The sequence below is a fragment of the Mytilus galloprovincialis genome, chromosome 5, assembly GCF_965363235.1.
Source record: "Mytilus galloprovincialis chromosome 5, xbMytGall1.hap1.1, whole genome shotgun sequence".
Classification (NCBI taxonomy): domain Eukaryota; kingdom Metazoa; phylum Mollusca; class Bivalvia; order Mytilida; family Mytilidae; genus Mytilus; species Mytilus galloprovincialis.
In genome coordinates, this window is record NC_134842.1 from 60,389,846 (window position 1) to 60,411,015 (window position 21,170).

General features: G+C 32.8%; 1 protein-coding gene across 1 annotated transcript; it reads right to left on the minus strand.

The window, feature by feature from the left end:
* Positions 1-1,628: 1,628 nt before the first annotated feature.
* On the minus strand, positions 1,629-19,958 carry LOC143076171 (NADH-ubiquinone oxidoreductase subunit 8-like). Its single transcript, XM_076251861.1, has 6 exons — positions 19,872-19,958; positions 17,014-17,091; positions 12,495-12,590; positions 9,722-9,894; positions 3,841-3,969; positions 1,629-1,880 (listed from the first exon to the last, which is right to left on the minus strand). The coding sequence occupies exons 1-6, from the start codon at positions 19,906-19,908 to the stop codon at positions 1,749-1,751; spliced, it is 645 nt and encodes a 214-aa protein (XP_076107976.1). The 5' UTR covers positions 19,909-19,958; the 3' UTR covers positions 1,629-1,748.
* Positions 19,959-21,170: the final 1,212 nt, after the last annotated feature.

Below are 21,170 nucleotides of genomic sequence, written 5' to 3' on the forward strand. Positions count from 1 at the left end.
GTATTGAACCTTCTGAAAAAATTTCATACAGATCTATTCACTTAAACTAAAGTTATCATCCGGAAACCGATGTGTCTTTGGACGACGCAGACGACTACACCATACCATTATACGATCCCAAAATTTTAAAAAACTACCTTGACCAAAAACTTTAACCTGAAACTTGCACTATCATTTTCTATGTTCAGTGGACCGTAAAATTGGGATCAAAAGTCTTATTTGGCTTAAAAATTAGAAAGATCATATCATATTTGACCATAAGGAACATGTGTACCAAGTTGCAAGTTGATTGGACTTCAACTTCATCAAAAACTACCTTGACCAAAAACATTAACCTGAAGCGGGACAGACCGACAAACAGACGGTCACACAGACCAGAAAACATAATGCCCCTCTTCTATCGTAGGTAGGGCATAAAAAATGAGGTAAAGGTCAGATGACACCTGCCAGTTGAACAGGTACACCTTACAATCATTTCATACACCTAATATAGTAGACCTGTAGCTTATAGTATCTGAGGTATCGACTGAACCATAAAAACTAAGCCTTGTACATCGATCCACGAAATGAGGTTGAGGTCAAGTGAAAACTGTCTAAAGGACCTTGCACGGTATGTAAAAAAAAAATAGTTATCCTATTTAACACTCATAATAAGAGAGAAATTAAGAATACTAAAAATATTATGACAGACAGAAATTTCATAACATAAGGCATCTATATACAAAGTATGAAAGAATAAGGTCTTCTACCTTCAGATATATTAAGCTTTTAAGAGGATATTAAACGCCACTGCCGTCAAATCACTATCCCTATGTCAAGCTTTCTGCGATAGAAGTCACAGGCTGGACAATAAAAACAAAAGTGAAACTGTAGGAGATGTGGGTTGTATGCCAATAAGACAGCAATCAATCAACAAAAACCAAAACAGCACATCTAGAGGGCAACATATAGTGTTAAACAATAGACATGTACAGGTGTCTTAACAACATGTCAAGTACTTAATTGCTTATGTCAGTTTAAAAGCTCACTTAGAGCTTATGTTGTATAATAGTTTTTCAACTTGCTGACTTAAAAGAAAACTTTTTTGATAAGATTTAATTGTTGTGAATTTAAATGAATATCGTGAATAAATTGACAAGAAACAACCAATCATCTCCCTTCTATCAAAATACAAACAATTTAGTAGAAAACCTGTATATCAAAAGAGTCAATAATTTTAAAGTTGTCATCATTTTAATTCTCAAATGTGTATTATCCCCTATCTTTATCCTACAAGAAAACTTTTCCTGGAGCAATTGATTGCATATTGTCCAAATATTTCCAAAGCGTGTCATGGGGTACAACAGTAATCAATCAATCAAATTGGTATATATCATGGAATATGCATGTTTAGGATAACCCTTAAACTCCAATTCTCGTTCAAGGGGAGGAGGGTCACATGAGATTTAAAAATAAAACATCGACTTGCTTTGACCAATGTGGACATTCACACAATTCATTAACACAATAAGCAAAATATCTTTCTTACTGTGCTATAGTCTGGTTGATGCAGGGCTGAGGTGTGCATTAAATACCTCAGATTATTACTTAAGTAATAATTTTACAATGTATATATTATGCAAATGACATTTAACTCATATAACTGTTTATTTTTCAGTTCATAAATACAACTTTTATCACAATGTCAGAGCATATTGAGGAAATTTAAAATGTCTGTCAGGATATTAGATCTACAGTGAAATTACAGTTTATCTATACAGATGATCTGCCTGCAGATTAGAAGCTATTTCTGCCTCCCACTTGTCACCATTCTCCAGTAACTTTTCTTTGTTGTACAGTAGTTCTTCTCTTGTTTCTGTCGAGTATTCAAAGTTAGGACCCTGGGGAATAAAAGAAATGGCATGTATAACATTAATTGAACAATACAAAAAAAAAATCTTATAAAAACACCAGAATGCAAGATGAAAATTCATGTTGATTGACACATAGATATTCCTCACCTTTATAATGCTATAATATTTGAGACAAATGAAGACTGCTTACTTTTTTATGATCATTAAGTTTGTAGTTTGCAATATTTTGTGGGAATTATTACAGGAGGGATGTTGCCTTAAGAATACATAAAAGCAAATAGAGGCTCTTAAGAGCCTGTGTCGCTCACCTTGGTCTTTGTGCATATTAAACAAAGGACACAGATGGATTCATGACAAAATTGTGTTTTGGTGATGGTGATGTGTTTGTAGATCTTACTTTACTGAACATTCTTGCTACTTACAATTTTCTCCATCTGTAATAACTTGGCCCTTTAGATACAGAGGAAAATATTTTGAAATTTACAAAAATTTACCAAATAAATGAAAATTGCTAAAAATTGACTATAAAGGGCAATAACTCCAAAAGCGGTCATCTGCCAATTTTGGTAATTTGACTTATTTGTAGATCTTACTTTGCTACACATTATTGCTACTTACAGTTTATCTCTATCTATAATAGTATTCAAGATAATAACCAAAAACGGTAAAATTTCCTTAAAATTGCCAATTTAAGGGCAGCAACCCAACAACCAGTTGTCCGATTCATCTGAAAATTTCAGGGCAGATAGATCTCGACTAAATAAACAATTTCACCCCATGTCAGATTTGCTCTAAATGCTATGGTTTAGGAGTTATAAGCCAAAATCTACATTTTACCCCCTATGTTCTATTTTTACCGTGGCAGCCATCTTGGTTGGTTGGCCAGGTCACCACACACATTTTAAAAACTAGATACCCCAATGATGATTGTGGTCATGTTTGGTTAAATTTGGGACAGTAGTTTCAGAGGAGAAGATTTTTGTAAAAGTAAACGACGACGGACGACGACGCTGGACGCCAAGTGATGAGAAAAGCTCACTTGGCCCTTTGAACCAGGTGAGCTAAAGAAGGAAAATGGGATTGCAGTATATGAAAAACTATCTTTTCAATTTCCAGCAAAAATTGGCACATGGGTTGCCATTTTTTACTTTTGCAATAAACGATGTACTGCTTCAAGAATGTAATATACAAATTGCAATAATAAAATCAATGGTAGATAGTTTTTTTTATGTACATCTGTCTTTTTGTGGTATGGAACCTCGTGGTAAATAACATTGTTTATGACAATTATTTTTATATATTACATCATTTTTCCTAGTTAAAACTTAATTGATGTGGGAGTGAGCTAATCTACTGAGAGGCACACGTTTTGCAAAGTCATAAATATCAAATGTCAAGAGGCTTTTGGAGCAACAAAGCAAGAACAAGAACAAAAACCTTACCTGAAAAAGTTAAAGAACGTACAAAGGCATTTCACTTTTATCATTATGATAGCATCAAGCAAATTGGATATCAGAATAACAATTGAAGACTTTTGTGTTGGTTAGATAGATTCAGAATAGGGAAAATTCTATTGCATCTTCCATACATTATTCAACTGCTGTTAAATGTTTATCAATGTGTGTTCAAAAATGTCATTTGAAATTTCTTTATCAGTGGCGGATCCAGAAATTTTCATAAGTGGGGGCCCACTGACTGACCTAAGAGGGGGCCCGCTCCAGTCACGCTTCAGTGATTCCCTATATAAGCAACCAAATTTTTTCCCAAAAAGGGGGGGCCTGCCCCCCCCCCCCCTAAATCGGCCTCTGTTTATATAATAGTCTCAGCAAAAAAATAAAACAAATTAAAGTTAAAGTAATTAAAGTAATATTTTAAGGGCAATAGCTTTAATTTAAGACCCCAAAAATGCTATTTCAATGATGTGGAAAATGTACTGATGGTCTTTAGTCATATAATGTAATGTTTTCTTCCATAGCTATTTCCATACCTCAACAATAGCATCAACAGGACATGCTTCCTGACAAAAACCACAGTAAATACATTTGGTCATATCAATGTCATATCTTGTTGTACGCCTGCTGCCATCAGCTCTTGGCTCTGCTTCAATTGTTATTGCCTAGAGAAAAATGAAAAAATCAATTTGTTTCTTACAAATTTCATGACAGCAGTTTAAATTATAAACACTAGAATCAAAGTGAAAAGGCATAAAATATGTCCGATGTGTAACTGTAAACATATACTAAAAGCTGAGGGTTTATATCTAATTCCTATGCAATTTCTTTGTAACAGTGTTCATTGGTTGTCTTCCTTAATTTTGAGGGGGGTTGATTCCACAGTCTACCTTGTCTGTATCTTAGATAAGGCAGTCTACCTTGTCTGTATCTTAGGCAAGGCAGTCTACCTTGTCTGTATCTTAGGCAAGGCAGTCTACCTTGTCTGTATCTTAGGCAAGGCAGTCTACCTTGTCTGTATCTTAGGCAAGGCAGTCTACCTTGTCTGCATCTTAGGCAAGGCAGTCTACCTTGTCTGTATCTTAGGCAAGGCAGTCTACCTTGTCTGTATCTTAGGCAAGGCAGTCTACCTTGTGACGTCTGTATCTTAGGCAAGGCAGTCTACCTTGTCTGTATCTTAGGCAAGGCAGTCTATCTTGTCTGTATCTTAGGCAAGGCAGTCTATCTTGTCTGTATCTTAGGCAAGGCAGTCTACCTTGTCTGTATCTTAGGTAAGGCAGTCTACCTTGTCTGTATCTTAGGCAAGGCAGTCTACCTTGTCTGTATCTTAGGTAAGGCAGTCTACCTTGTCTGTATCTTAGGCAAGGCAGTCTACCTTGTCTGTATCTTAGGCAAGGCAGTCTACCTTGTCTGTATCTTAGGTAAGGCAGTCTACCTTGTCTGTATCTTAGGTAAGGCAGTCTACCTTGCCTGTATCTTAGGTTTAGGCAACCTTTTGAATTCCAGAACTTTATGATATATTTGTGATATCTTGAAAAATAAACTAAACAGTCCCTTTGTTTGCCATAAAATCTTATTTCTGTCAATTTATACATTGTAGTTCTATAGAGTACAAAAATTTTAAAGACATAAAGTGTTTAAGTTTAACGCTGGATATGATATTTCAATGTTAAGATGCTATAGTTTCAGGGATTTTTAATTTTTTAAATTTGAAGTTAACATAATATTTAAAATTGAACTTATTAATAAAGTCACATTATAATAGAGATAACTGTATTGTGTTTTATGCTTGGCCATTATCCATAAACTTGGTTTTACTGTCGCAAATTGCCGTTTATCAATGGCTGTTTGATGTAGCTTGGTAAACTCAATTTGCAACAGTTAACCATAAGTTTGAAGTGGGCCAAGCTTAGTACTATACAGCTATAATCTCCTTATTCTTTAAAATCAAGCTTAGCCTACTTCAAACTTTGGTTTAACTGTGGATTTTTTTTAGTCAAAGTGGCATTATCAAAGGTAGAACAACTGGAACAAAAATTCATTAATTTCAACTGATCAAAATAAGACTACATACTATAGTATAAATCAGCAAAATATCTGAAATCGAATAGCAAAATATACTAGTAATCAAAGCATTGTCAATGTTGTCATTACACCAATCTTTTTAATAATAGACAAGTATTACTCTCGCTTAAGCATTATACACATTGTTTTGTGCTTTCTAATAGATTTAATACTTCAAATTGAGAATGGAAAATGGGTCTTAAACACTACAAAAAATCAACCATCCAGAGCGTCAGCTAACCCCTAAACAATAATGTGTACTAGTTCAGCAAATATGTATGTCATACTAGACTACAAAACATATAAAATGAACCAAAATGAAAAAAATACAAGACTAACAAAGGCTTAAGGCTAAAGACACTGAATAAGCACTAAAATGCAGTAAGGTTAAACATGTTTTGTGATTTGGATGGAAAGTTGTCTCATTGGTGATCTTCTTTCATCTACTTGTGAGATCTCCCCCTTCCCCAAAATCTCTACCCAATGTAGAATAAACAAACACAGAGCAATAGGCATAGTAAGACTCAGTTTAAAAGAATTCAAAGTCTGATGTTAGAATAGGTAACAGAAGAAACTATACAAAATGATATGGTTTGAGCAACAATTAAATGTTCATAGGTTTTTAAATTTGTGGATTTTAGTTTTCTAAAAAAAATAAAAATTGAAAAATTTAAGCCATAAGAAACGAGGGTTACAAATTGTCTGGATTGAAGGAAATTGCAAAATAAACGTTGACCCCCTGGTGATCACATTAATTAACCCAAGATAGAGTGATCAAAAGATTAAAGACCATCAAAGGTTTTAATAAGCGATGCACTATGTTTGCGCGCAAAAATCATTACGTTTGGGCGTAGCTTTTAATTACAATTGCACGCATTTATTTGACAGATAAACTAAGTTAAGCTCTGGTAATAATACTTATTTATTTATAAATTTATTCCATTATTTTTAAGTAAAAGTACCCTTTCCATTAGTGTAAGTTACCTACTCACTCAGAAAGAGGTGGGACTGGGATTTCAAGCAGGATAAGTCAGTAGCATTATATTCTATCAATACGAAAAGTATAATATCCATAGTATACTAATGAATTTACCCCCGAATTACTTTAAAAAAAAACTTCGAATGTTGGTGCCTTGACAAAACTTCACAAACTAACTTAAATTGTTTACGAAATTTAAAAGCGATCACTATTCAGGATACTTGTTCCCTATGAAAAATTCGCAATATAGTTACATGAATGCTCTAAGTTATAACATTATAACGGAATTAATAATGAACTCTATATATTTTGCCTCAGAATTCAATATGAACAATGAAAAGATATTTTCAAAGTTAATGATTTATAGTCATATTTATTTTGAAATTTTAGTCATTTATTCTTATATTATTTATATTTTATTTAAATATTCCCTTTTTTACCTGAGTTTACCTGTAAGATAAATGTGCGCTAATGTAATCAAAGGCTGCGGGCAGACCTAAAACATTTTGATCCCCAAATGTGCGCAAACGTAATGTGCCCTTAATTAGACGATAAGCATGTCTTCTAAAGAAAACAGTTAAATGAACAAATGCTATAAACATATCTTTAATTGTACAATGTGGTAAAGTAATTCTTATCAAAAGCAAGCCCAGCATGAAATTATTTCCCCCATATTTACAAGAATTATGAGGATATAAAATGATCATTTATCATAGCATATCAATACCAGAAATCTGACTTTCATCGATCAAAAATATTTATTTATGAGAATTAAAAGATCAAAAGTTGTACAATTTAGGTTTTTAAAGATTAAATGGGTATAATTTTGCCTACAGTGGTTCATAGTGCGTTTCCATTGTGATTTCTATTATAGTATTCTCAGACTTGTGGATTTTCAATACATTCTCTAGATCATATGATATCAGTAGTCAAACCTACATGGGGATCTTTCCATGTCTTGATTAAAACACATTTGTTTTATTTTCTTGGAAACTCAAATTCGTGGATAAAGTCATCCATAAACCAGATGCTCCGCAGGGTGCAGCTTTATACGACCACAGAGGTTGACCCCTGAATGGTTGGGGCAAGTATGGACACAACATTCAAGCTGGATTCAGCTCTAAATTTGGATTGTGATTAAATAGTTGACACAGCATAGGTTTCTGACACAGAATGAATGTGGTCTAATAAACTTAAAATTTGTTTTTTGCCTTTGAGCAATTCACTATGCTGTTGAATATTAATCCTCTCAAAAAAATGTTTGAAGAAATTTTCTTTTTATTTATGAAATTTGAAATGAGAAAAATTGAAATCCCCCCCCAATTTTTTTTTCACATCCCCCTTTCCCTTATTCCAAAACTAATCTCAATTCAAATTTCTAATGGAGTTTGCAACAATAACTACTCATTTAAATACATCATAAAATATTAAAATGTAAAAAAAGTGCTTGTTATCACTGAATGGTAAAGATTGTTTTAATTTATCAGTTGGTAGTAAAAGTGAATATACATTGTATATTGTATAAAACAATGTTTTAAGTTGATTCAACTACTATTCTGGACAAAGAAAGATAACTCCAATTGAAAATTTCTTGCTATTGCGCAATATTGTGCAATTAGATATTTCTTGCTATTGCCCAATACTGTGCAATTGAAAATACTTGCTATTGCACAACACTGTGCAATTGAAGATTTCTTGCTATTGCACAATACTGTGCAATTGAAAATTTCTTGCTATTGCACAATACTGTGCAATTGAAGATTTCTTGCTATTGCTGAATACTGTGCTATTGAAAATTTCTTGCTATTGCACAATACTTAATATACTAATTTTGGATCCAGATTTGGACCAAATTCAAAACTGGGCCCATAATCAAAAAACTTAGTATATGTTTAGATTCAGCATATCAAAGAACCCCAAGAATTCAATTTTTGTTAAAATCAAACTTAGTTTAATTTTGGACCCTTTGGACTTTAATGTAGACCAATTTGAAAACGGGACCAAAAATTAGGAATCTACATACACAGTTAGATTTGGCATATCAAAGAACCCCAATTATTAAATTTTTGATTAAATCAAACAAAGTTTAATTTTGGACCCTGATTTGGACCAACTTGAAAACTGGGCCAATAATCAAAAATCTAAGTACATTTTTAGAATCAGCATATCAAAGAACCCTTTGCTCCTTTAATCAACTAAAAATGTAAAAAGGTTATTTTTAATAGAAATTTTTTGGACAAGTAGCAATTTCATTCGGACAAGTAAATTTTGGTATGTACTTGTCCTACAGGACAAGTTGAAAAAAAAGTTATTGTAGAGGCTGCATTGATTTCTATTTTCTTATACTCAAGTTATTGTGCGAAAACCAAGAATAATGCTTATTTGGGCCCTTTTTTGGCCCCTTATTCCTAAACTGTTTGAAAAAATCCCAAAATCAATCCCAACCTTCCTTTTGTGGTCATAAACCTTGTGTCAAAATTTCATAGATTTCTATTCACTTAAACTAAAGTTATAGTGCGAATACCAAGAAAATGCTTATTTGGGCCCTTTTTGGCCCCTAATTCCTAAACTGTTGGGACCAAAACTTCCAAAATCAATCCCAACCTTCCTTTTGTGGTCATAAACCTTGTGTTTAAATTTCATAGATTTCTGTTTACTTAAACTAAAGTTATAGTGCGAAAACCAAAAGTCTTCAGAATAGACGCCAACGTGATACCAATATACGACCAAAAAATTTTCAATTTTTGCGGTCGTATAAAAACCAAGAAAATTGGTTCCCCACGAATATAAGTACTTTACAGTTCATAAATTAACAAAGGACTACTATAAGTTACTGACATGCCAGCTCTAGGCCTCAATTAGACTAATTGAAAGATTATGTCTTTAACATATGAATATCAAGCACAGTCCCATGAGGTTCAGTACCTTTATCATGTCAGAAACTGGTTTCAAAATAAATGTGTTTATTTCCAATGTAGACCTTATGAATTAAAAAAAAAAGCTATTTTTAATGACCTGACAACAGTATTGTATCTAAATCACTTCTGAAGAAGTTTGTGTGAAAGTTTGGTTAGCCTTTAAGGTGAATGACAACATTTTTGTGCTTTGAATAGAATGTCACCATATAAGATTTGCTGTGAAATATCTGAAACATATAAGATGTATGCACGTTAATTTAAATTATTTATACTAGAATGCATTATAGGTTCAGTGCTATAATTTGGGGGAACAGAGCTTTTCAAATCCTGGCCATTACTGGTACTTATTAAAAACAGGGGAGAAAACTAATGAGTGCCAAATGACCTTGAAGAGAGTTTAAAGACAATTGTAAGCATAATAACATCAGTGACAAACTTTCATAAAATGGATTTTACCTGTGCAGGACATATAGCTTCACATAATTTGCAGGCTATACATCTCTCTTCTCCTGAAGGATATCTTCTTAAAGCATGTTCACCTCTGAATCTTGGACTTAATGGCCCTTTTTCAAAAGGATAATTTATAGTTGCTGGTTCCCGAAGAACACCAGATACTGCCAAGCTCACTCCTAAAAAGAGAAAGAAGACCTAATACTAATATGAATTATTCAACCTTCCATCATCAGTAAAAAATCCTGTTTTGAAAGATGTTTGGTGCTACTAATAAGACTAACAAGAAGAAGACTTTTTTAACAATAAAGGTATGCATACCAAGTGATGAGAAAAGGGTAAAAAACCTAGTTTAATTGCAAAAACTTCTATAAAAAGTTGTTTGACAGTTTTGATGTAAACAGACAGTAGTCAGATATATGTTACATATGGCAAAAAAAACAATGTGAAAGATTGAACCTTGAAATATAATGGAAGGACCCCTATATTTTGAAAGACCAGCAAAACCTTGAACCTTGTAGATCATTGGTGTGACAAACAAATGAAATTTTTAAAACTCTGCCTCTTTATTCCTTTTTTTTTATGTATGAATGCATATAAATTAGATTCAAAAGGAAGATGTAGTCATCATTTTTTATGAAGAAAAAAATACCACTTTTCTTATTTGAACAGACTACTAATATATACTCACCACCTATCAGATCTTGACATAAATTCCCTCAGGTTATAATCAGAATACTATGTATTCTCACCACCTATCAGATCTGACATAAATTCCCTCAGGTTATAATCAGAATACTATGTATTCTCACCACCTATCAGATCTGACATAAAGAATTCCCTCAGGTTATAAGCAGACTACTGCATACTCACCACCTATAAGATCTGACACAAATTCCCTCAGGTTATAATCAGACTTTTATGCATACTCACCACCTATCAGATCTGACATAAAGAATTCCCTCAGGTTATAATAAGACTACTGCATACTCACCACCTATCAGATCTGACATAAAGAATTCTCTCAGGTTATAAGACTACTGCATACTCACCACCTATCAGATCTGACATAAAGAATTCCCTCAGGTTATAATAAGAATACTGCATACTCAATACCTATCAGATCTGACATAAAGAATTCCCTCAGTTTATAATTAGACTACTGCTTACTCACCTACTATCAGATCTGACATAAAGAATTCCCTCAGTTTACAATTAGACTACTGCATACTCACCACCTATCAGATCTGACATAAAGAATTCTCTCAGGTTATAAGCAGACTATTGCATACTCACCACCTATCAGATCTGACATAAAGAATTCCCTCAGGTTATAATCAGACTTCTATGCATACTCACCACCTATCAGATCTGACATAAAGAAATCCCTCAGGTTATAATCAGACTTCTATGCATACTCACCACCTATCAGATCTGACATAAAGAATTCCCTCAGGTTATAATAAGACTTCTGCATACTCACCACCTATCAGATCTGACATAAAGAATTTCCTCAGGTTATAATAAGACTACTGCATACTCACAGGGCTCACGCTACCAGGCGACTTGGGCGAAGAAGTCGCCCTCCCGACCGTCACTTCGCTTTCCCCGACCCCCAAAAGCGAAAACAAGTCGCCCTGTTCTTGACGAAAGTCGCTTTCAGTCGCTTCCGTCATCGGACATTTTCAACTTTTACCAAGTTGATGAAACATCAATTTTTTACTGATAATTAAAGAAATTCAGACATAAACTATTCATTATCTTTAGAAAAGAGGTTGAAGCATTGTCTTCGCAGTGTGTATCAGGTTATTTGATAAAAATACAACTTTTTATCACTTCGTGCATTTTCGCAAGTTCCGGTGCTTGTTACTCGAAAACGTACATCAACCTAAATTTCGGCGGCAAAATAAGTTTGTTACTTCATTTAAACGTGATAAAAGTTGCCTCCAGTAAATGTTTAATCCATTTATTGCATTGAAACCGTCATGTTCCTTTCCAAATAACTTGTCAAACATCGTTTATTTTTGTAAATTTTCTTGCATTCGTCCGCCATTGACCGATTTCTAAACTACGGATCTGAACCGGACCAGCTATGACCGAAATCCGTACTTTTACAATAATTACTACGGACGCACGGATGGAACAGCTGACAGAAGAATATTGATCCCAAAGGGAAAAATTACGCATCACACACGCATTAAAAGACTTTTGGTTACATCTAATTGATTGGTGTATATAATTCCCTATATTTTTTATGAATGTTTCAAACTATTGATTAAAGTTGCTTAACTCTGAGACTATTATACTAATATCAATATATTAACTTTTATATTTTTTTTATGAGAAACACTGAATTTCATACACAAGATAATTTTTAATAATATTGTAATTGATATAATTTCTTTACATTTTTTAAAATATTTTTTTTTTTTTAGTGCTAGATATTTAGTTGGTAGTTTCTCACAAGAACCTTAGTAAAACTTAAACAACTTTTAATTTCAAATGTTACTTTAATTGTAATTTTTTACTCATATGAATTGAACAACATAAAAAGAACATTATTTACATATGGCCCTTTATACTATTGTAAAATCCAAACATTATAGCGCACCCGCGCGAATGAGCACTTCTCTTTCAAATCTCACCACTTCTCCCTATCAGTTTCAAAAAGAGAAGTCACTTCTCCCTATAATTCTGAAGTAGTGTGAGCCCTGACTCACCACCTATCAGATCTGACAAAGAATTCCCTCAGGTTATAGTAAGACTACTGCCTACTCACCACCTATCAGATCTGACATAAAGAATTCCCTCAGGTTATAGCTACTGATTTCTGCCATGCCATCATCAGGAGTTGGTATTTTCTCACTTACATCCTCTGGAAAAAAGTAAACATAACACTTATGATTTTAACATTAAACCAGGTGCTCCGCAGGGCGTAGCTTTATACGACCCCAATGGTTGAACCCTGAACAGTTGGGGCAAATTTGGTCACAATATTCAAGTTTGATTCTGTCTGAATTTGGATTGTGATCAAATTTTTGACATAATATAGGTTTTTGTCACAAAATTAATGTGGCCAAAGATCTATTGCACAATACTGTGCAATTGAAGATTTCTTCTCGAAAATTTTGAAAAAAAAGGAAGCCCTACAAAAAATGGTAAACAAAAAATCCCCCCCTCCAACTTTTTGAAACCCCCTTGAAGCAATAACCCTTAATCTCAATCCCATGCTTTCCATTGCAGTATTGAACCTTGTAGTACAATTTCAGAGAGATCCATACACTTAAACACAAGTTATTGTCATGATTGTTTGGAAACTAGAAACATGCATCTTTTTGGCCCTTTTTTGGCCCCTAATTCCTACTTATTTTGGGCAATTAACCCAAAACTTTATCCCAGCCTCCCCTTTCTTATATGGTACATTGTGGTACAATTTCAGAGAGATCCATACAATTACACATAAGTTAGTCTTGAAACTAGAAAAATGCTTGTTTTGACCCCTTTTTGGCCCTTAATTCCTAAACTTTGGCCCCATAACCCCTAAAATGAATCCAAACCTTCTACTTGTGGTTTTAAACATTGCGGTATGATTTCAGAGCAATTGAAATACTTCTACACAAGTAATTATCCTGAAACTAGGAAAATGCTTGTTTTGGGCCCCTAATTCCTAATCGGTTGGGACCATCACCCCCAAAATCAATCCCAACCTTCCTTTTGTGGTATTGAACCTTCTGAAAAAATTTCATGAAGATCTATTTACGTAAACTAAAGTTATTATCCGGAAACCAATGTGTCTTCGGACGACGACGCAATTTTTGGGGTCGTATAAAAACCTTCACATGCCTACACTGTCACTGGAAACAAAATATCAACAGATTCCCAAGTTAAAAGACTTATATATATATTTCTCAAAAAAAATATATACTGATAAAAATTTCTTGCAGATATGAATGTGACCAGTGCTGACCAAAGTTACATGTAGCTAACACTAACAGTTGTTTTCATCATTAATGTTAGACATTAGAATTAACATATTCTTTATTGGAACCAGATGCTCCGCAGGGCGCAGCTTTATACGACCACAGAGGTTGAACCCTGAATGGTTGGGGCAAATATGGACACAACATTCAAGCTGGATTCAGCTCTAAATATGGATTGTGATTAAATAGTTGACACAGCATAGGTTTCTGACACAGAATGAATGTGGTCTAATAAACTTAAAATTTGTTTTTTGCCTTTGAGCAATTCCCTATGCTGTTGAATATTAATCCTCTCAAAAAAATGTTTGAAGAAATTTTCTTTTTAGTTATGAAATCTGAAATGAGAAAAATTGAACCCCCCCCCCCCCCCCAATTTTTTTTTCACATCCCCCTTTCCCTTATTACAAAACTGATCTCAATTCAAATTTCTAATGGAGTTTGCAACAATAACTACTCATTTAAATACATCATAAAATATTAAAATGTAAAAAAAAAGTGCTTGTTATTACTGAATGGTAAAGATTGTTTTAATTTATCAGTTGGTAGTAAAAGGGAATATACATTGTATATTGTATAAAACAATGATTTATGTTGATTCAACTACTATTCTGGACAAAGAAAGATAACTCAAAATAAATTTGAAAATTTCTTGCTATTGCGCAACATTGTGCAATTATGTATTTCTTGCTATTGCGTAATACTGTGCAATTGAAAATACTTGCTATTGCACAATACTGTGCAATTGAAGACTTCTTGCTATTGCACAATATTGTGCAATGGAAAATTTCTTGCTATTGCACAATACTGTGCAATTGAAGATTTCTTGCTATTGCTGAATACTGTGCAATTGAAAATTTCTTGCTATTGCACAATACTTAATATAATAATTTTGGATCCTGATTTGGACCAACTTGAAAACTGGGCCCATAATCAAAAATCTAAGTACATGTTTAGATTCAGCATATCAAAGAAGCCCAAGAATTCAATTTTTGTTAAAATCAAACTTAGTTTAATTTTGGACCCTTTGGACTTTAATGTAGACCAATTTAAAAACGGAACCAAAAATGAAGAATCTACATACACAGTTAGATTTGGCATATCAAAGAACCCCAATTATTCAATTTTTGCTGAAATCAAACAAAGTTTAATTTTGGACCCCGATTTGGACCAACTTGAAAACTGGGCCAATAATCAAAAATCTAAGTACATTTTTAGATTCAGCATATCAAAGAACCCCAAGGATTCAATTTTTGTTAAAATCAAACTAAGTGTAATTTTGGACCCTTTGGACCTTAATGTAGCCCATTTGAAAACGGGACCAAAAATTAAGAATCTACATACACAGTTAGATTCGGCATATCAAAGAACCCAATTATTCAATTTTTGCTTTGGGCCCCTTATTCCTAAACTGTTGGGACCAAAACTCCCAAAATCAATACCAACCTTCCTTTTATGGTCATAAACCTTGTGTTAAAATTTCATAGATTTCTATTTACTTATACTAAAGTTATGGTGCAAAAACCAAGAAAAATGCTTATTTAGGCCCCTTTTTGGCCCCTAATTCCTAAACTGTTGGGACTTTAACTCCCAAAATCAATCCCAACCTTCCTTTTGTGGTTACAAACCTTGTGTTTAAATTTCATTGATTTCTATTTACTTATACTAAAGTTATTGTGCGAAAACCAAGAATAATGCTTATTTGGGCCCTTTTTTGGCCCCTAATTCCTAAACTGTTGAAACCAAAACTCCCATAATCAATCCCAACCTTCCTTTTATGGTCATAGACCTTGTGTCAAAATTTCATAGATTTCTATTTACTTAAACTAAAGTTATAGTGTGAAAACCAAGAAAATGCTTATTTGGGCCCTTTTTGGCCCCTAATTCCTAAAATCTTGGGACCAAAACTCCCAAAATCAATCCCAACCTTCATTTTGTGGTCATAAACTTTGTGTTAAAATTTCATAGATTTCTATTTACTTTTACTAAAGTTAGAGTGCGAAAACTAAAAGTATTTGGACGACAACGACGACGACGCCAACGTGATACCAATATACGACCAAAAATTTTTAATTTTTGCGGTCGTATAAAAAGCATTATAATAATTTAAAAGTACAAAACTGGCACTGACAAATTACACTCCATAAACTGTATATTTATTAAGAAAACAAAAATAATTTCAAGAGTACAAATTCCTATGACAAGCATGACAAGGGAAAAATATTTATCTTCTAGTACAAATGATGTATTGTTATTTTTCCACCTGAATGTGTGTGTAAAAATAGTGGGAAAACATCCAAATGCCAACTTTAAAATTTTGTTAGTAACAGTGTGAACTGTTGAATGTTTAAAACAAATCTATTTTTGGTAACAGTGTCAGTGAACTTGTTCTTTGAACTATTGTCCCTAAAACTAATATGCTTCTTCTGTTTCCCTATATCTTTACAACTGTACATCTGTATAAGGTGTATTCCAATGAAGGAAAATTGGGATGGCTTTCAATTGAATTAATATTTTTGCAAACATACATTATGGCAAAAAAAATTAAAACATGTTTTTCAGCTAACCCTATGTTCCTGCCCTAAATTTGAGTGCCTACCCTAAGATTTTTATGCCATTTTGGATCAAACACTGTTTAAGTCAGACTGATTCCCTAGTCATCTAGTAGTATTCAGCTATAAAATGTAAAATAAAATTTATATTGCCTACCTACCTCAGTACCTACCCTATTTTTTTCAACACGTTAGGGGAAACACATGTATTATTTTTATTTTATTTTGGCCTTATACAAGTTACATTTTTTATGCAATATATTTTGATGTGTTATATAAATAAAATAACAGAAAGTTGTTTGGAATTTTCCTTGAACTTCGTTTTTTTAATTATTACTTAAATATATACATTTAATAACATTCTTTTTGTGGGTTTGAACTAGCTGACAGTAACCATGGAACTGTCAGTACTCTGGGATCTGTATTTATTGTCCTATTTGTTGTGGGGATGTATATATAGCCTGTAATTTAGTGGTTGATGTTTGTTGACTTGTTATATATCATATTTGTTTTTCATTCCTTGTTTTCTACATAAATTAGGGCATTGGATTTCTCATTTGAATTGTTTTACAATTGTCATTTAAATCAGGGCTTTTTCAGCAATATAGGTTTTGCTTATTGTTGAAGGCTGTAACATGATCTATAGTTGTTAAATTCTATGTCATGATGTCTCTGGTTTAGAGTTGTCTCATTGAAAATCATAGTATTTTTACCCATCTGCTTGTTTTTATATTGGACTGCCTGTTACCTTAACTAAACTGATACTTACTATATCCTGCTGAGATAGTTCTTGACTGTTTGATTAATACATTTGTTGGACGTAAGCTCTTCCAGATTACATTTTGTGCTGAAAGTAAGAATTGCTTGAAACTATACACTAGCATGCATACAGAAAAAATATTTTATCTGTTTTCAAGAAATCAATGGGAAATCAAATGCTCCGCTGAGCGCAGCCTGATATGACAGCAGAGGTCAAACCCTGAACAGTTGGGGCAAGTATGGACACAATATACAAGCTTGATACTGTCTGAATTTGCAGTGTGATCAAATTTTTGACAATATATAGGTTTCTGATCATGCTGATACATAACAAATGTGATCAAAGAAATTTGAAATGGGACATTTAATTTACATAGAATGGTCTAATATCCAAAATCTAACAACATGGTTATTTTCAGCAAATAAAAAAAAAAAATTAATTTAAGTTGAAATTAATCAAAGTTTGACCCCTCAAACCTTTATATGGGCTTATTAGAAATCAGGACCCAAAAATCAAAAAATCTAAATGCACAAAAAGATTCAACATATCACACAGCTGCAATAATTCAGTTTTTGATGAATTCAAACAAAGTAAGAAAGTTTAATTTTGGACCCTTTCATATGATCAAAGTAGACCAATGCAAAAATAGGGCCCAATAACCAACATAGTATAATACAAGGTTAGAACCCCAAAAATGAAAGACATTAAATTAATCCCATTGAAATTGCTAAACAGATAGAGTGGGGCACCTATATTCGCTTTTTTGAGATTTTGGCTGAAATGGAAGAAATATGAAGGTAAATTATATTTTTAATTAAAAACAAATATAATTATTATTTAAACTAAGACAAAATTTCAACACCTAAGGACCGAAAAATTTAACAACGATTTTTGGCCAATTTCCTGAATATAAAACAGGATTTCAAAGAAGTATTTCTTAGTATAAATTCTTTGACTGGTTGCCCTTAATTTCAGTTTTATACACCTTTGAAATGTCTGCTATTCATATATAATGAAATTGATTTGATGAATATTGTTTAAAGCTGTAGTTATTTGGTTTCACATAGATGCGTAAAAAACGGAGAATATGTGTCAAAACATCAGGAAATTTTTAATCTAACTTTTCAGATAATTTTTTCAAAGAAACATGTTTTTAAGCTAAGAATATGTTGCTTTTGATGTTATCTTCATATAGAAATATCAGAATACTTCAAAAACATAAAGACCTGAACATAAGGTGCAGAAAACATGGAAACTATGGCAAAAATTAGCACCCCACTCTACTGAAAGTGCTACATACATGTCATGATCATTGTAGCAGTTTTTTTTACAAATATAGAATATACAAAATATTTATAGCAATAAACTAACCAAAACATGATTAAGATTTATTCAACACCAAAAAAAACATGGTCAAGACCATTGTATTAAGCAACGATGAAAAAAAATATATTTATAACTATGCACTTACTAAAACTCAATTACAAAATTGTTAAACACAAAACCAATGAAAATTTGGCATGAATGTGTAGGGTGAGAACATGTGGGGTGTGAAAGCAGACGAACATGAATTGGCACATGTTTTTGTTTCGAACGGACCCACATTTATCTTCACGGTTTGAAGTATTAGGAAAAATCAACCTTATTTTTACAGTTTCGGATTATGATTCCTTTTTTAATATAAAACATGATTTTTTTTTCCTTCTAGTATTCGACACACAAATTTTGCATATACATGTATATAATTACATTAAATGTATGTTTCATTATAATACGTTATTCTGATTGGCTAACTAGCAATCTTGTGATATTCCTTAATCAATTGCATTACACAATGCAACTTTTCATTCATGATGACACGAGGTCCCACAATAAAGTGCACAGGTAAATGAAATAAAAACTTGATAAAAGGCGTGTTTTCATGATCCTATAGGTAAAAATGTAATTATAAGTATTGAAAGCTTTTTTTTGTAACTTTATAGGGTTGTTAAAGCGTTGACCGTGCGCACATTTTTAGTGTAAGCGCTTCATACAAAATGTACTTTGGTCAACGCTTTTACACCCCAATAAATTTACAAAAAAGCATAACAAATGTACAAATATGGCCATATTTTCACCTCAAAAACTACTCTGTGTACAGACTTACCTATGGTGTTTGGAAAGTTTTAAGGCCTAGCATCCACTAGATATATAACAGTTTAATGCATTTTACGTTTAAGAAAGATAACATCTTTCTTGGTTTTTGATGGGCATTTTTTTTCCTTTCTGCAGAAGGTGTAAATATAAACAAACACCTGAATTACTTTGATACTGTCCACTCACTGAATCAGATTAACTCTTTTACTCACCTGTAGTTGTGAAGATACCTCTTGTCCATGTCAATTAAGGACAATCAAAACAATACAAACCGGTTTTTTACATGAGGGAGCATCTCGAAGGTGTACCTCAACTTAGTTCATTTTCACACCTTATTAAGTTAGTGTCCTTATGCATGAAGGAAAAAAATGCCCATCAAAATCCAAAAGAGATTTTATCTTTTTGAAACATAAAATGCATTTAACTTTTATATATCTAGTGGATGCTAGGCATTAAAACTTTCCTAACTTCACAGGTAAGTCTGTACTCAGAGTAGTTTTTGGCATGTAAACACAGCCATATTTGTCCCTTTTTTATGATGAACCTTAAATAAACTTATATGAAGGTGAACTTCAAGGTAGTGTTTTTCTGTTATGCGAAACTCCTTTGCTGCTGAGGAAGATGTATGTCAAAAAAGAATTCTGCCAGAAAAAAATTGTAAAGGTGTCACTATTCATGTACACAACATATGTGCAAGCGGAAAAAGAATGACTTGAAATAACAAAATTTACCAGATCGACAAACCGAAAATAATTTCATCGAAGCCATGTCTGAAGAGTTTCACATATGGGAGATAACCAATTACTGACGGGAAATTATTACAAGTAATAGCTTTTCTAAAAAGATTGCCACTTTTAAATATCAAAGCTGGGCCGAAAAATAATTCTGCGAAGTGTTTGGGGCCGCTAAAGGCACAAGAAGCTATAGAAAAATGAAGCAAAATCATGCAATCTGCGCGTTTCTCAGTTATTTCTAGATCTGAAACACTAGTACTTTTTAATCATTATTTCGACATGATATTTTGGTCTCAAAGCAAAATATATAGATTCAGTGTAAGTATTTTAGTTTTTAGCCTAGGGACTTTATAAAAAAACAATATTTAGGATAAAGCAAAAAATGTAATTCACAAAGTTAAGTATGTGGCTGCTGTTAAAGTTTTAGTGGTGTTTTGGCTTGTAGAAAATCTTTCATGACCTGTCAATTATTTGTTAGTCAAGTTTTTTTTTCCAAATTAAGTAAAGAGGTGTCTGATTATCATTGATATAACTATGTCCGCTAAGTTTTTATAACACATTTCAATTACAACTTGATGTAGTTCATATAAACTGGGATTCAATTTACTTAAAGTTTGTAAAATTAGATAAAAAGTCCTTAAATAAAATAAAACTCAAGTTTAAAACAAAATTACTAAATTGCACTGGAATGCAACATTAAGAGAATAAAGAGGGAGAATCAATGAACAGAAGACAAACCCGAGAACAGATAAAACTCAAAACAACAAATAGACAAATACCACTGAAACTGACTAAAAATAAATGAGAAACATGAGAAACGGGGGCTACGAACGCGTCAGAGGATGAACAGAAAAGAAAATTGATAAGAAGACAAGTTTTTGCTTTTGAAATTTCCTACATGAGGCGTTTGCCTTTATGTAAGCTACAGTCCTGTAATAGAATATTAAATGGTTGTCCCCTTATTACAGTCCTCTTAAATAGCTAACTGAAATTTCAAATAGTTCTGCTTTAAAATTCATCTATTCTTCTGCATAATCAAAATTATTAAAGGTTAAGCTTTTTCATGTGCAGCGGCACATATTACAGTGTTATCCAGATTCATCATTATACGATGCGGGAAAATTGCTATTGTTAAATTCAATTTCAAATAACTTAATAGATTCGCGGGTAACACAAATATGGTCTGTTTGTGAAACTTCTAAGATGTACAATGATTGGTGTATTCATTGTTGGTTTTTGATGCCACTTTTATCATTGTTTGCTTTTTCGTGGCGCCCAGCTTTTTGTGTGTGTAGA